We start from the raw sequence: 16,196 nt of genomic DNA, 5'->3' as shown, positions 1-16,196 counted from the left end.
TTTTGGAGAGAGGCACTAGATGCTATGCTGAAAATTTGGTGCCTCTACCCCAAAAGACAGCCCGCCCAGAGCCCCAGATACCTGCGGATCAATTCTCCATGATTTTCTGTGGGAATAAATCTCCATAGGATATAATAAGAGTTCCCAGCAGACATTTCCCTCCCCTCCCCCCGCTTTCTGACGACCCTGAAGCGGGGGGAGGGTCTCCAAACCGGGGGATCCCCTGCCCCCACCTGGGGATTGGCAACCCTATGGCTGGCTGCTCTGTGAGACAGTATGCTAGACTAGATGGACCCTCCCTGGTCTGATCCAGCTGGGCTCTCCTGATGTTCTTCTCAGGGGAAGGCCTCAGCCTCTCTGCCCTGTTGTTGGTCCTCCAGAGGTACTGGCTGGCCACTGTTTGAGACAGGGATGCTAGACTAGATGGACCACTGGTCTGATCCAGCAGGGCTCTTCTGATGTTCTTATGAAGGTATCGGCCTCTCTGCCCTGTTGTTGGCTTTCCAGAGGAACTGGTTGGCCACTGTTTGAGACAGGAGGCTGGACTGGATAGACCACTGGTCTGATCCAGCAGGGCTCTTCTTATGTTCTTAGGAAGGCCTCAGCCTCTATGCCCTGTTGTTGGACCTCTAGAGGAACTGGCAGGCCACTTTGTCAGACAGGATGCTGGACTAGGTGGACCACTGGTCTGATCCAGCAGGGCTCTTCTGATCTTCTTAGGAAGGCTTTGGCCTCTCTGCCCCGTTGTTGGCCCTCCAGAGGAACTAGTCGGCCACCGTGTGAGATAGGAGGCTGGAGTAGGTGAACCATTTGTCTGATCAAGCAGGGCTCTTCTTGTGTACTTAGGAAGGCCTCGGCCTCTGTGTCCTGTTGATGGCCCTCCAGAGGAACTGGGCGGCCACTGTGTGAGACAGGAGGCTGGATTAGATGGACCCTCACTGGTCTGATCCAGCAGGGCTCTTCTGATGCTCTTCTCAGGGGAAGGCCTCAGCCTCTCTGCCCTGTTGTTGGCCCTCCAGAGGAACTGGGCGGCCACTGTGTGAGACAGGATGATGGACTAGATGGACCCTCCCTGGTCTGATCCAGCAGGGCTCTTCTGATGTTCTTATGAATAGAATAAACATCAGATGTTTGAGAGCCACAAGTTATGATCATCAGACGTTTGAGAGCTGGGAGGGAGGAAGGAAGGAAGGAAGGAAGGAAGGAAGGAAGGAAGGAAGGAAGGAAGGAAAGGAAGGAAGGAAGGAAGGAAGGAAGGAAGGAAGGAAGGAAGGAAGGAAGGAAGGAAGGAAGGAAGGAAGGAAGGAAGGAAGGAAGGAAGGAAGGAAGGAAGGAAGGAAGGCAACTTAAACTTTATATGCCTTTTTCAAGCCGCTGGCTGGCTGGGCTTGGAGAAGTGATTTAAAGAGACAAGTGCCTTCTCCAAGCTGGCTACCAGGTGATGGGGTCTTTGAGAGACACACAGTATGTGTGAAAGACCCACATGTAGCTCCACAGTCGGCCTACCCTTGCCATAGAGTCTGCCTTCTGAAGCGGCCATGTTCTCCAGGGGAACTGGTCTCTGAAGCCTGGAGATCAGTCACAATTTTGGAGCTCTCCAGGCCCCACCTGGAGGCTGGCAACCCGATCGCTCCGTTATCTGCTCACATGCTGGAGGATGGTCACGCAGACGAGGTCGCTGGTACAGTGCGGGAGAGGGGGCTGGGGTTTCACTTTCCCCAGAGCGACGTCCAAAACGAACGCTTTCTCAGTGCCTTCTCCATTCTCGGCTCTGCCCCCCAGGATGTAGATTTTGCCAGTGGAAGCCGCCACCCCACAACTCGCCTGGAAGAGGGCAAGAAAGGACACTTTCAGTTCTTCACTCACCAAGCCAGCATGGTTCCTTATACCCCAACTATTGATGTATTAACTTTATTTACGTTCCTGGTCTCCGGTGTTCCCTCTAAGCTGAGTCAGTGTGAGCCAGCTCACAGTGATTTAGCCTCCGGCTCACACATTTTTGTCTTAGCTCAGGAAAAACAGCCCCAGTGCAAACTCATTGATGCAATTGCTCACAACTTGAATGCCAGTAGTTCACCAAGTAGAATTTCTGCTGACAAGACCGCACAGCTTAGAGCAGGGGTATCGAACGCATTTGTTATGAAGGCCAAATTTGACATAAATGTGACCTTGTTGGACCGGGCCATGTCAGGTTGGGCCGAGCCGTGTCGGGTCAGGCCATGTGTGTACCTATTTAAGATTAGGTAGCGGAGATATAAATTTTATAAAGAACACAGACAAAACACAAATATATATCTTTTTAAACTTAAAACATGTGTTGGCTCTGTAGTTCTGCTGTGCGATTGAGAGAGCCTGGCAAAGGAAGTTATTCCTCCCCAAGGAGGAGACTCAGCCGATGGAGAAAATAGAGGCTTTGCTCTGCAGCTCCTGTGCGATTGAGCAAGCCTGGCAAAGCAAGCCGTTATGCAGAAAGGAAGCAAGAGAGGGGGGAAAGGAAGCAGTTGGCAGCCAGTTTCTCAGAGGCCTGATAGGAGCCCTCTGGGGGCCTGATTCAGCCCCCGAATTGCATGTTTGACACCCCTGGCTTAGAGGAGCATTGATCTCACCTTTCACTCCATGAGGTACCCAAAGCGACTGGCATCATTTACTTTGCCTCTGTTTTATGTCTCACAACAACCCTGTGAGGTAGCTTAGGCTGAGAGTCGGTGACAGGCCGAAGGTCACTCAGCAAGCCCCAGTGGTGGACCTCCTGATGGCACCTGGGGTTTTTGGCCACTGTGTGACACAGTGTGTTGGGCTGGATGGGCCATTGGCCAGATCCAACATGGCTTCTCTTCTGTTCTTATGTGACACAGAGTGTTGGACTGGATGGGCCATTGGCCTGATCCAACATGGCTTCTCTGCTGTTCTTATGTGACACAGAGTGTTAAACTGGATGGGCCACTGGCCTGATCCAACATAGCTTCTCTGATGTTCTTATGTGACACAGTGTTGGACTGAATGGGCCATTGGCCTGATCCAACATGGCTTCTCTGATGTTCTTATGTGACACAGAGTGTTGGACTGGAGGGGCCATTGGCCAGATCCAACATGGCTTCTCATGTTCTTATGTGACACAGAGTGTTGGACTGGATGGGCCACTGGCGTGATCCAACATGGCTTCTCTTATGTTCTTATGTGACACAGAGTGTTGGACTGGAGGGGCCATTGGCCTGATCCAACAAGGCTTCTCTTATGTTCTTATGTGACACAGAGTGTTGGACTGGATGGGCCACTGGCCTGATCCAACATGGCTTCTCTTATGTTCTTATGTGACACAGAGTGTTGGACTGGAGGGGCCATTGGCCAGATCCAACATGGCTTCTCTTATGTTCTTATGTGACACAGAGTGTTGGACTGGATGGGCCATTGGCCTGATCCAACATGGCTTCTCTTATGTTCTTATGTGACACAGAGTGTTGGACTGGATGGGCCACTGGCGTGATCCAACATGGCTTCTCTTATGTTCTTATGTGACACAGAGTGTTGGACTGGAGGGGCCACTGGCCTGATCCAACATGGCTTCTCTTATGTTCTTATGTGACACAGAGTGTTGGACTGGAGGGGCCATTGGCCAGATCCAACATGGCTTCTCTTATGTTCTTATGTGACACAGAGTGTTGGACTGGATGGGCCATTGGCCTGATCCAACATGGCTTCTCTTGTGTTCTTATGTGACACAGAGTGTTGGACTGGATGGGCCATTGGCCAGATCCAACATGGCTTCTCTTATGTTCTTATGTGACACAGAGTGTTGGACTGGATGGGCCATTGGCCTGATCCAACATGGCTTCTCTTCTGTTATGTTCCATGGCCTGAGAGGAGATTCAAACTGGGATTTCCCAGACCCTGATCCAACACTTTAATGTTACAATACCTCTGAACAGCTTCATCTTTTTTCCCCTAATATGGATTAAAATGATTTACAAATTGGTTCAGTGGCAGCATGAGGGAAAGTCCTCTGCCTCCATTCCCTGTGGTTGGTCCTACAGAGGAACTGGCTGGCTACTGTGTGAGGCAGGAGGCTGGACTAGATGGGCCATTGGTCTGATCCAGCAGGCCTCTTCTTATGCTCCTAATATTAGAGAGAGCTTGGCCTCTATGCCCTGTTGTTGGCCCTCCAGAGGAACTGGCTGGCCCCTGTGTGAGACAGGAGGTTGGACTAGATGGACCCTCACTGGTCTGATCCAGCAGGGCTTTTCTGAGGTTCTTATGAAGGCCTTGGCCTCTGTGTCCTGTTGTTGGCCCTCCAGAGGAACTGGCTGGCCCCTGTGTGAGACAGGAGGCTGGACTAGATGGACCCTCCCTGGTCTGATCCAGCAGGGCTCTTCTGATGTTCTCCTCAGGGGAAGGCCTCGGCCTCTATGTTCTGTTGTTGACCCTCCAGAGGAACTGGTTGGTCACTGTGTGAGACAGGAGGCTGGGCTAGATGGACCCCCCCTGGTCTGATCCAGGCCTCAGCCTCTCTGCCCTGTTGTTGGCCATCCAGAGAAACTGGTGGGCCACTGTGTGAGACAGGATGCTGGACTAGATGGACCCTCCCTGGTCTGATCCAGCAGGGTTCTTCTGAGGTTCTTAGGGGAAGGCCTTGGCCTCTCTGCTCTGTTGTTGATCCCCCAGAGGAACTGGTTGGCCACTGTGTGAGACAGGAGGCTGGACTAGATGGACCCTCACTGGTCTGATCCAGCAGGGCTCTTCTGATGTTCCTCTCAGGGGAAGGCCTCAGCCTCTCTGCCCTGTTGTTGGCCCTCCAGAGGAACTGTCTGGCCACTGTGTGAGACAGGAGGCTGGACTAGATGGACCCTCACTGGTCTGATCCAGCAGGGCTCTTCTGAGGTTCTTATGAACACTGTGGCCCCTAGGTCCTGTTGTGGGCCCTCCAGAGGAACTGGTTGACCGCTGTGTGAGGCAGGAGGCTGGAATGCCTTCTCCTTACCAGAGGTCCACACAGAGATGCCACTTCACACCAGGTGTCCTTTTGGGGGTTGTAGCAGAAGATTTCCTTCAAAAGCCCTCCGGCGACATAAATCAAGTTGTTCAAAGTGATGGCACTGATACACCTCAGATTAAAAGGAGCGGGAGACCGAAGACTCCACTGATTGGTCGCGGGATCGTAGCACTGCACCTGAGAGAGGAAACGCCGGGTCAGGTCCAAAGGTGTAGTCACAAACTCCAACCGTGTCAAGAATAACTAGCAATTGCCGCTGACTCTTCATCAAGGGGAAGAGGAAGAGGTTGAATTTATACCCCACGCTTCACCTGCAGTCTCAGAGCGGCGTACAATCTCCTTTCCTTGCCTCTCCCCATAACAGATGGCCTGTGAGGGAGGTGGGGCTGAGAGAGCTCTGACAGAAACTGCTCTTGAGCAGAACAGCTTTTCAAAAAACTGGGGCTGATCCAAGATTACCCAGTAGGTGAATGTGGAGAAATGGGGAATCGAACTCATTTCTCCACATTACAGTCTGTGCACTTAACCACTACACCCGGGGTGGACAAACTGTGGCTTGGGAACTACATGTGGCTTTTTTGCACCTATTGTATGGCTCTCAAAGCCCCCATCGCTCCATCAGCGGGCTTGGAGAAGGCATTTGTCTCTTTAAATCACTTCTCCTTAAATCACTTATTTAAATCATTTCTCCAAGCATGGAAAATGTATTTAAAGTTAATGTTGCTTTCTTTTCACCTCTCCATCCCCCCGCTCTCTCTCTCTTCTCCTTTCCTTTCCTTTCCTTTCCTTTCCTTTCCTTTCCTTCCTTCCTTCCTTCCTTCCTTCCTTCCTTCCTTCCTTCCTTCCTTCCTTCCTTCCTTCCTTCCTTCCTTCCTGTCTTGTGGCTTTCAAACATCTGACATTTATTCTACTTAGCTCTTATATTAACATGTAGAATTCACTGCCACAGGAGGTGGTGGCGGCTACAAGCACAGCCAGCTTCAAGAGGGGATTGGATAAAAATACGGAGCAGAGGTCCATCAGTGGCTATTGGCTACACTGTGTGTGTGTATTTTGGCCACTGTGTAATACAGAGTGTTGAACTGGATGGGCCATTGGCCTGATCCAACATGGCTTCTCTTCTGTTCTTATGTGACACAGAGTGTTGAACTGGATGGGCCATTGGCCTGATCCAACATGGCTTCTCTTATGTTCTTATGTGACACAGAGTGTTGAACTGGATGGGCCATTGGCCTGATCCAACATGGCTTCTCTTCTGTTCTTATGTGACACAGAGTATTGAACTGGATGGGCCATTGGCCTGATCCAACATGGCTTCTCTTATGTTCTTATGTGACACAGAGTGTTGAACTGGATGGGCCATTGGCATGATCCAACATGGCTTCTCTTATGTTCTTATGTGACACAGAGTGTTGGACGGGATGGGCCCTTGGCCTGATCCAACATGGCTTCTCTTATGTTCTTATGTGACACCGAGTGTTGAAATGGATGGGCCATTGGCATGATCCAACATGGCTTCTCTTCTGTTATGTTCTTATGTGACACAGAGTGTTGGACTGGAGGGGCCCTTGGCCTGATCCAACAAGGCTTCTCTTATGTTCTTATGTGACACAGAGTGTTGGACTGGAGGGGCCCTTGGCCTGATCCAACATGGCTTCTCTTATGTTCTTATGTGACCCAGAGTGTTGGACTGGATGGGCCATTGGCCTGATCCAACATGGCTTCTCTTATGTTCTTATGTGACACAGAGTGTTGGACTGAATGGGCCGTTGGCCTGATCCAACATGGCTTCTCTTATGTTCTTATTAAGCAAGTTTGGTCACCCCTGCACTACACCAAACTGGCTGTCCTTGACTTCTCCTTTTTACCCCAGGAAGTGGAGGTGGTTTACTGGCGGTGCATCTGCTTTGCATGCAGAAGGTTCCAGGTTCAATCCCTGGCATCTCCAGTTAAAAAAGGCCAGGCAGCAGGTGATGGGAAAGACCTCTCAGCCTGATACCCTGGATAGCGGCTGCCAGCCTGAGCAGGTAATTATGACCCTGATGGACTAAGAGTCTAATGCTGGAGAAGGCTTCTTCAGGCATCTCATGAGACACCGCCTTTGGCTTTTATATTGTTTCCAAACCAAACGTGTTCCATGTCAAATACACTCTCCCAAATCTCATATGGGGTTGCAATTCTTTTTGCTTTGCACACCAAGGTGGTGTCTGCCTTAACCACTCAGAGGGGCCATTTTCTATTCTATCTTCCATTAAGAACATCAGAAGAGCCTTGCTGGGTCAGACCAGTGGTCCAACTAGCCCAGCATCCTGTCTCACACAGTGGCCAGCCAGTTCCTCTGCAGGCCAACAACGTCATAGAGGCCAAGGTCTTCATAAGAACATAAGAAGAGCCCTGCTGGATCAGACCAGTGGTCCATTTAGTCCAGCCTCCTGTCTCACACAGTGGCCAGCTAGTTCCTCTGGAGGGCCAACAATAGGTCAGAGAGGCCGAGGCCTTCATTAGAACATCAAAAGAGCCCTGCTGGATTGGACCAGTGGTCCATCTAGTCCAGCATTCTGTCTCGCACAGTGGCCAACTAGTTCCTCTGGAGAGCCAACAACAGGGCAGAGAGGCTAAGGCCTTCGTAAGAGCATCAGAAGAGGCCTGCTGGATCAGACCAATAGTCCATCTATTCCAGCATCCTGTCTCACACGGTGGCCAACAGTTCCTTTGTAGGATTCAACACCTGGGCATAGAGACCAAGGTCTTCATGAAAATATAAGAAGAGCCCTGCTGGATCAGACCAGTGGTCCATCTATTCCAGCATCCTGTCTCACACAGTGACCAGCAGAAGAGGGAGCCATAGACAGCAGAGCCCAAACCCCTGGAAGGCACTTTATCCCCTCCTTTTAACTGGGTGGGGCTTTCCCCAGCCCAAAGAGAACCGGAAGTTGGCTGGTGGGGAGAGTCGCAGCCAGCAGAAAAGAGAGAGTGAAGTACCCCTGGAAGGCAATTCACTCTTTCCTTTCTGCTGGCCAAGGAAATATACAGTCAGCATAAAGGAGGAGGTAAAATGCCATGGCTGGAAGCCATTAAAGCCCCTGCTTTCTGCTGCCCTCCACTTTCACGTGAGTCGGTTTAAATGACTCCCGAACCTATACGAACCCATTTGGTTTGCAAACCGGCTTAAACCGAACTGCAACAACGTGGTTTGGGCCCATTCCTGTGGCAGAGTGGGGATTCAGCTCTGGATCTCCCAGCTACTAGTCCAGCACTGCACCAGAGGGTGAGTTCAGATGGCATCGGTTTCTTTCTGATCTATTCTTGGTTCCAATTGGTGCACACACACCCTCAGTTGATGGGTACAATTGTCTTGGTCTCTGTCCTTTCACCTTCACCTACCTTATCGGTATTGGCACTGTTGTCCACCGCGCCCCCGATCACATACAGCCGGCCGAGACAAGACGCAACAGCAGCCGAGCTTACAGCTTGCACCAGAGAGGTCACAGCTGTCCAGATGTTGCAGAAAGGGTCATAGCATTCCACGCTGTCAAGCCGGCCAAAGCCGTCGTATCCACCCACTGCGTAGATCTGTCACGGAGGAGAAGGATCATTTGCCAGTCCCAAGGATATGGTGAGAAGATCCTGGCAGTGATACTTCAGGACAGGTGAATCAGGACCCAAGTCACTCGGCACTGAACGTATTTGTTCAGCATACACACTGATTTTGTACTAGGCTTGTCCCGGGCTCTGAGCCCTTTTTCTCCAGCGCTTCTGTCCGATTTCACACTAGGGTTGCCAAGTCCAATTCCAGAAATATCTGGGGACTTTGGGGGTGGAGCCAGGAGACATTAGAGGTGGAGCCAAGATCAAGGCTGTGACAAGCATCATTGAACTCCAAAGGGAGTTCTGGCCATTGCATTTAAAGGGACGGCACGCTTTTTCAATTCCTTCCTTCCATAGGAAATAATGAAGGATAGGGGCACCTTCTTTTGGGGCTCATAGAATTGGACCCCCTGGTCCAATCTTTTTGAAACTTGGGAGGTATTTTGGGGAGAGGCACTAGATGCTATAGTGAAAATTTGGTGCCTCTACCTCAAAAAACAGCCCCCTCCAGAGTCCCAGATACCTGCAGATCAATTCTCCATGATTTTCTATAGGAATAAATCTCCATAGGGAATAATAGTTCCCAGCAGACATTTCCCTCCCCTTCCCCCCGCTTTCTGACGACCCTGAAGCAAGGGGAGGGCCTCCAAACCGGGGGATCCCCTGCCCCCACGTGGGGATTGGCAACCCTACACACCCCTCTTATGTAGCCAATCCTCCAAGAGTTTACAGGGCTCTTCGTTCAGGGCCTACTGTAAGCTCCAGGAGGATTGGCTACATCAGGGGTGTGTGGCCCAGGGGTGGAATTCTAGCAGGAGCTCCTTTGCATATTACACCCCTGATGTAGCTCTTAGAACAGGGTCTGCTGTAAGCTCCTGGAGGATTGGCTACATCACGGGGGGTGTAGCCTAATATGCAAAAGAGTTCCTGCTACCAAAAAACGCCCTGAGAAAAACACACCTTTCCCTGGAGAGTGACCATTTTGTGCCTCCACCGGCCTTCCTTCAAGCAGGCAACCTTGATCCAGGCGTTCCACATCGGGCTCAGCATCCAAACATCTCTGCTTCCAACGTGACCTCCTTGGAAAGCAAAGCAAAGCAAAGCAAACACAGGTCAAGGACAGTTAGATTCGAAACCAGGGGCACTCTGAGAGACCAGCAAAAAAAGAAAATTTAGGGGGGGGGAATGAGCTTTCTTTTTTTGTTTAAATTTTTATTTTAATTTTTCAATAGGGGTGCAGAAGGGGAAAATGGGGAGTGGGGGAAAAGGAGAGAAACATATATCCAATGCATTTTATTTTCATTACCCAAGTACACAATACATGGGCAGGTTTTTTTAACACAAATACTAAAGGTATTTAAGTTAAAAATATCTAAGAAGAGTGACATCTCTCTTTGTAGAGTTGCCAGGTCTGACTCGGGAAATATCTGGAGACTTTGGGAGTGCATCTAGGAGACTTTGGGGGTGGAGTCAGGAGACTTTGGGGGTGGAGTCAGGAGCAAGGGTGTGACAAGCACAATTGAACTCCAAAAAAAGTTCTGTCCATCACATTTAAAGGGACCGCACACCTTTTAAATGCCATCCCTCCATTGGAAAGAACGAAGGACAGGGGCACCTGCTATTAGCCACAGTATGTGTGTATATATATGTGTGTGTGTGAGTGTGTGTGTGTGTGTGTGTTGAACTGGATGGGCCATTGGCCTGATCCAACATGGCTTCTCTTCTGTTCTTATGTGACACAGAGTGGCCAAAAAAACCCAGGTGCCATCAGGACACTAGAAGCCCTCCCACTGTGCCTCCCCAAGCACCAAGAATACAGAGCATCACTGCTCCAGACAGGGAGTTCCAACAATACCCTGTGGCTAATAGCTACTGATGGACCTCTGCTCCAGATGTTGATCCAATCCCCTCTTGAAGCTGGCTATGCTTGTAGCTGCCGCCACCTCCTGTGGCAGTGAATTCCACATGTTAATCACTCTTTGGGTGAAGAAGGACTTCCTTTTATCCGTTCTAACCTGACTTCTCAGCAATTTCATCGAATGCCCACGAGTTCTTGTATTGTGAGAAAGGGAGAAAAGGACTTCTTTCTCTACTTTCTCCATCCCATGCATCATCTTGTCAACCTCTATCATGTCACCCCCTCAGTCGATGTTTCTCCAAGCTAAAGAGCCCCAAGCGTTTTAACCTTCCTTCACTTCACCTGATATGTACACATTGTTCTTCAGAGCGCAGGCAGCAAACTCTGATTTGGTGTATCCCGGCATGCTGGCGAGCGGCTTCCATTTTCCACTCGCGGGATGGAACACGTCCACGAAGGGGAGTTTCAAGCGAGCCTTTTTATCACAGCCTCCAATCACCACGATCATCTCTGCTAATTCCATGAATCTGGTGAGGAGGGAAAAAAAAAGAGGGGATGAGACTGTAGTACGTTCATGCTATTAACACCTGAAGCTGCCTTTTACTCAGGGGTGGAATTCTAGCAGGAGCTCCTTTGCATATTAGGCCACACACCCCTGATGCAGCCAATCCTTCAAGAGCTTATAAGGCTCTTTTTTATAAGCTCTTGGAGGATTGGCTACATCACGGGTGTGTGGCCTAATATGCAAAGGAACTCCTGCTAGAATTCCACCCCTGCTTCTACTGAACCAGACCATCGGTCCATCAAGGCCAGCCTTGTCTACTCAGACTGGCAGCGGCTCTCCAGGGTTTTGGGAAGAAGTCTTTTCCATCCCCTCCTGCCTGGTCCTTTTAACTGGAGATGCCAGAGATTGAACCTGGGACCTTCTGCATGCCAAGCAGGTGCTCTACCACTGAGGTCTTTCCCATCACCTCCTGCCTGGTCCTTTTAACTGGAGATGCCGGGGATTGAACCTAGGACGTTCTGCATGCCAAGCAGGTGCTCTACCACTGAAGTCTTTCTCATCAACTCCTGCCAGGTCCTTTTAACTGGAGATGCCGGGGATTGAACCTAGGACGTTCTGCATGCCAAGTAGGTGCTCTACCACTGAGGTCTTTCCCATCCCCTCCTGCCTGGTCCTTTTAACTGGAGATGCCGGGGATTGAACTTGGGACCTTCTGCATGCCAAGCAGGTGCTCTACCACTGAGGTCTATCCCATCACCTCTTGCCTGGTCCTTTTAACTGGAGATGCTGGGGATTGGCTCTTGGGTTTTGGCCACTGTGTGACGCAGAGTGTTGGACTGGATGGAGAGGACAGGGATGAAGAAGGAGGAGGAGAAGGAGAAAAAGAAGATGATGATATTGGATTTATATCCCGCCCTCCACTCTGAATCTCAGAGCGGTCACAATCTCCTTTCCCTTCCCTTTGCAGGGGCAGGCTGTCAGTATATCCAGTCTACTGGTCACAGCTAGATCTAGAGGATCTAAATGACAGCTGAACAAGCTGGCATTGATCCAGTGTCAGACACTGGGAAGCTTTCATGACATGATATGATGCTGTGTTCAAACTGCAATGTGTTGCCTGACCTAACCGACTCCATTTTCTAACATTTGCTACTAACCCCAAATAGAAACCTTGCATATCAAAGTAGAAGTGAAGCTGTTACTAACCCCACTGTGAATTCCTGTCCTTGATACTAACAAAGGCGACAACCTTTTGAAGATAAAATGCCTCAGGGGAAGCCAGCAGAGCTGTTCCTGTGAGAATGGGAACCACGACGAGATAAGAGAAAGTAACTGTGTGAAATGTATCACTCTAGTGTGGGAACGTAGATTTGTTTAGAAAACCTTTGATGTGCATCTGGTTAAAACATCTAGGCTCTGTTCCAAGAGCATCGGTTCCAATGTATCCGTGCTCAGAAACGATGAACTATCAAATAAAGTCTTAACATTGTAACAAATGGAAGTCTGCCTACTTTGAAGTTCCATTGTCTGACATTCGGGTTGCATCAGCCAAGATGATGTAATGAGGTATTGCTTAGGGACTGAGTACTAAATTGTATAAATGTACTACCGTATATTTATTTATTTATCTATCTATCTATCTATCTATCTATCTATCTATCTATCTATCTATCTATCTATCTATCTATCTATCTATCTAATCCATTTATTTATTTATTTATTTATATTTAGACTTATATCCCGCCCTTCCCACCGAGGTGGCTCACGCCGGCTTACAACATTATAATTCACATAGATTCAGCTTAAAAACATTTACATAATAAAGTTAAAGCCATAATTAATAAGACATAAAAATAAGAATAAAAACCAGCGGTCTGTAGATGCATTTCTAGTTCCATCCAGAAGATATTCTCAATGTCATTTTTAGTTCCATCCAGAAGATATTCTCAATGTCAGTTAGTTGTTATAGGCTTGCCGGAAGAGGGCTGTCTTACAGGCCCTGCGGAACTGCCCTAGGTCCCGCGGGGCCCGTACCTCTTCCGGCAGCTGGTTCCACCAGGAAGGCGCCATTACCGAGAAGGCCCGATCCCTGGTGGATTTCAGGCTGGCCTCCTTTGGCCCGGGGATTGCTAACAGGTTTTGTGAACCCGATCGTAGTACTCTCTGGGGAACGTGTGGGGAGAGATGGTCCCTAAGGTAGGCAGGTCCTAGGCCATATAGGGCTTTAAAGGTAATAACCTTTATTATGCCTGCGCTGAGTGTGGTGTGTGTATAGTGGATGTGTTGGCAGAGCACTTTGTCAGTCTGTACAAATATTGTAAATAAACCTTGTATATAGTTAGCTTAACAGCAACTGTGTACAGTCTTCCTCCTGCAAGTCTCGAGAAGACCCCACACTAAGCGCAAACACAGGCAACAGTGTGTTAGCAGCTCTACTGAACAGACACATACAGGTGACAACAACCATAATACACACAGCACGCTCACACCGTTGACTAAATATTCACACGCTTACCTTCTTGGACGAGACCATGGAGAGCCAACTTCGTTGCCTAGGAGGTAACCTTTGCGGGCTTCCCGCAGCAACGGGAGACACTCCTTGGACGCCCGGATGAGCTCATCTGTCTCCACCTTCTCCACGAAGTAGCAGGGGTCCACGAGAGGGAGACGGACATGCTCCAGGAGGTCTCTCAGCGCCCCTTGCCTCATGGCTGCATCATGGCGCACCCACCGCATGGCAGCCTCGAAGACCGCTTCCTCTTTCGGAGCAGCCAACCGCTCATCTGCCAGGTATTCTGCAAGCTCCCAAGCCTCCAAGTCGAGGAATTCCTCGTGGTGGGACACCTCTACAAAGCCATCCAGCATCACCCTCTTGCTTTTCTCGGCTAGGGACGGGATGGAAAAGGTGTCGGCGAACCTCCTGAGGCCCAAGCAGTTGGAAGGGTGGAGCTGATCTTCCAGAAAGTCAACGCAGGCTTCCTGGAGCTTGGGGATTTGAAGTAAGCTGGACAGCTCCAAGACGCCTTCCACGTTGTCCTCTTGGAGGATCACGTTCCTCCCATACATGTAGTCCAAGACGAGGCCCATGGTGGGCGCAGAGATCTTCTGGAGTTCAACCATGTCTTGGTGCCCTTCCTTCAGGCCGCCAGCAAACATTGCACGGAAATATGCACTGTTGGCGGACAAAGTGGCACGGTGGCATGGGAATTCCTGCCCGTCCATCGTGAGTACCACGTCCGTGAAAATGCCCTCCTGCCGGTAGGAGTCCAGCGCATGGAGAATCTGCTCGGCATGGCAGAATTTCACGAGGAGCTTCTCTTGGCTTCGGTCCAGAGATGGATTTTGACCTGCCCTGGGATTGGTTTCAGAGCTGGATTCTTCTTTTGCTCGTCGGTGCATCCTGAAACGCATCAAAGGGACCCTGCTGGATTAGACCAAGAGATCATCTAGTCCGGGGGTAGCCAAACCATAGATCAGGAGCCACATGTGGCTCTTGTACATGTATTGTGTGGTTCTCAAAGCCCCCAGTGCCCTGTTGGCCAGTATCTTGGAGAATGCACTTAAAGTAGCTTTCTTGCCACTTTTCCCCTTTCCCATCTATTTTCCTTCCTTCCTTCCTTCCTTCCTTCCTTCCTTCCTTCCTTCCTTCCTTCCTTCCTTCCTTCCTTCCTTCCTTCCTTCCTTCCTTCCTTCCTTCCTTCCTTCCTTCCTTCCTTCCTTCTAGGGTTCACAGCCTACAGGTGGGGACTGGAGATTTCCCACTTTTGCAACTGATCTCTAGCTGACAGATATCAGCTCCCCTGGAGAAAAGGACTGTTTTGAAGGGTGGACTCTATGGCCTTGTACTCTGCTGAGGACCCTCCCCTCCACCAAACCCCGCCCTCTCCCGGATCCACCCCCAAAGTCTCCAGATATTTCTCAACACACACCTGGCAACCCAAGTAAGAACAAAAGAATACCATAAGAGAAGCCATGTTGGATCAGGCCAATGGCCCATCCAGTCCAACACTCTGTGTCACATAAGAACATAAGAGAAGCCATGTTGGATCAGGCCAATGGCCCATCCAGTCCAACACTCTGTGTCACATAAGAACATAAGAGAAGCCATGTTGGATCAGGCCAATGGCCCCTCCAATCCAACACTCTGTGTCACATAAGAACATAAGAGAAGCCCTGTTGGATCAGGCCGATGGGCCATCCAGTCCAACACTCTGTGTCACATAAGAACATAAGAGAAGCCCTGTTGGATCAGGCCAATGGGCCATCCAGTCCAACACTCTGTGTCACATAAGAACATAAGAGAAGCCATGTTGGATCAGGCCAATGGGCCATCCAGTCCAACACTCTGTGTCACATAAGAACATAAGAGAAGCCATGTTGGAGCAGGCCAATGGCCCATCCAGTCCGACACTCTGTGTAACAATGGCCAAAAAAATTATATATATATATATATATATATATATACACACACACACACACACACACACACATATATATATATATATATACATGCTGTGGCTAATAGCCACTGATGGACCTCTGCTCCATATTTTTATCTAAAAGCTGGCTATGCTTGTAGCCGCCACCTCCTGTGGCAGTGAATTCCACATATTAATCATCCTTTGGGTGAAAAAGGACTTCCTTTTATCCGTTTTACCCCGACTGCTCAGCAATTACATCAAATGCCCACGAGTTCTTGTATTGTGAGAAAGGGAGAAAAGAACTTCCTCTACTTTCTCCATCCCATGCATAATCTTGTAAACCTCTATCATGTCACCTCTCAGTCAACGTTTCTCCAAGCTAAAGAGCCCCAAGCGTTTTAACCTTTCTTCATAGGGAAAGTGTTCCAACCCTTTAATCATGCTAGTTGCCCTTTTCTGGACTTTCTCCAATGCTATAATATCCTTTTTGAGGTGCGGTGACCAGAATTGCACACAGTATTCCAAATGAGACCGCACCATCGATTTATACAGGGGCATTATGATACTGGCTGATTTGTTTTCAATTCCCTTCCTAATAATTCCCAGCATGGCGTTGGCCTTTTTTATTGCAATCGCACACTGTCTTGACATTTTCAGTGAGTTATCTATCATGACCCCAAGATCTCTCTCTTGGTCAGTCTCTGCCAGTTCACACCCCATCAACTTGTATTTTTTTAGCTGGGATTCTTGGCCCCAATGTGCATTACTTTGCACTTGGCCACATTGAACCGCATCTGCCACGTTGACGCCCACTCACCCAGCCTCAACAGATCCCTT

The 16,196-nt window shown here is 49.5% G+C and overlaps 1 protein-coding gene across 1 annotated transcript; it reads right to left on the bottom strand.

Moving 5' to 3' along the window:
- Positions 1-1,635: 1,635 nt before the first annotated feature.
- KLHL35 (kelch like family member 35) lies at positions 1,636-14,337 on the bottom strand. The gene is made up of 6 exons (XM_060235349.1): positions 13,454-14,337; positions 10,776-10,960; positions 9,536-9,654; positions 8,372-8,560; positions 4,976-5,164; positions 1,636-1,824 (listed from the first exon to the last, which is right to left on the bottom strand). Exons 1-6 carry the CDS (start codon positions 14,335-14,337, stop codon positions 1,636-1,638), a joined length of 1,755 nt encoding a protein of 584 aa, XP_060091332.1.
- Positions 14,338-16,196: the final 1,859 nt, after the last annotated feature.

This window comes from Heteronotia binoei, chromosome 3, assembly GCF_032191835.1.
Source record: "Heteronotia binoei isolate CCM8104 ecotype False Entrance Well chromosome 3, APGP_CSIRO_Hbin_v1, whole genome shotgun sequence".
Lineage (NCBI taxonomy): Eukaryota > Metazoa > Chordata > Lepidosauria > Squamata > Gekkonidae > Heteronotia > Heteronotia binoei.
The sequence above is the reverse complement of the archived record's forward strand: the minus strand, read 5'-3'. Positions and strand labels throughout refer to the sequence as shown.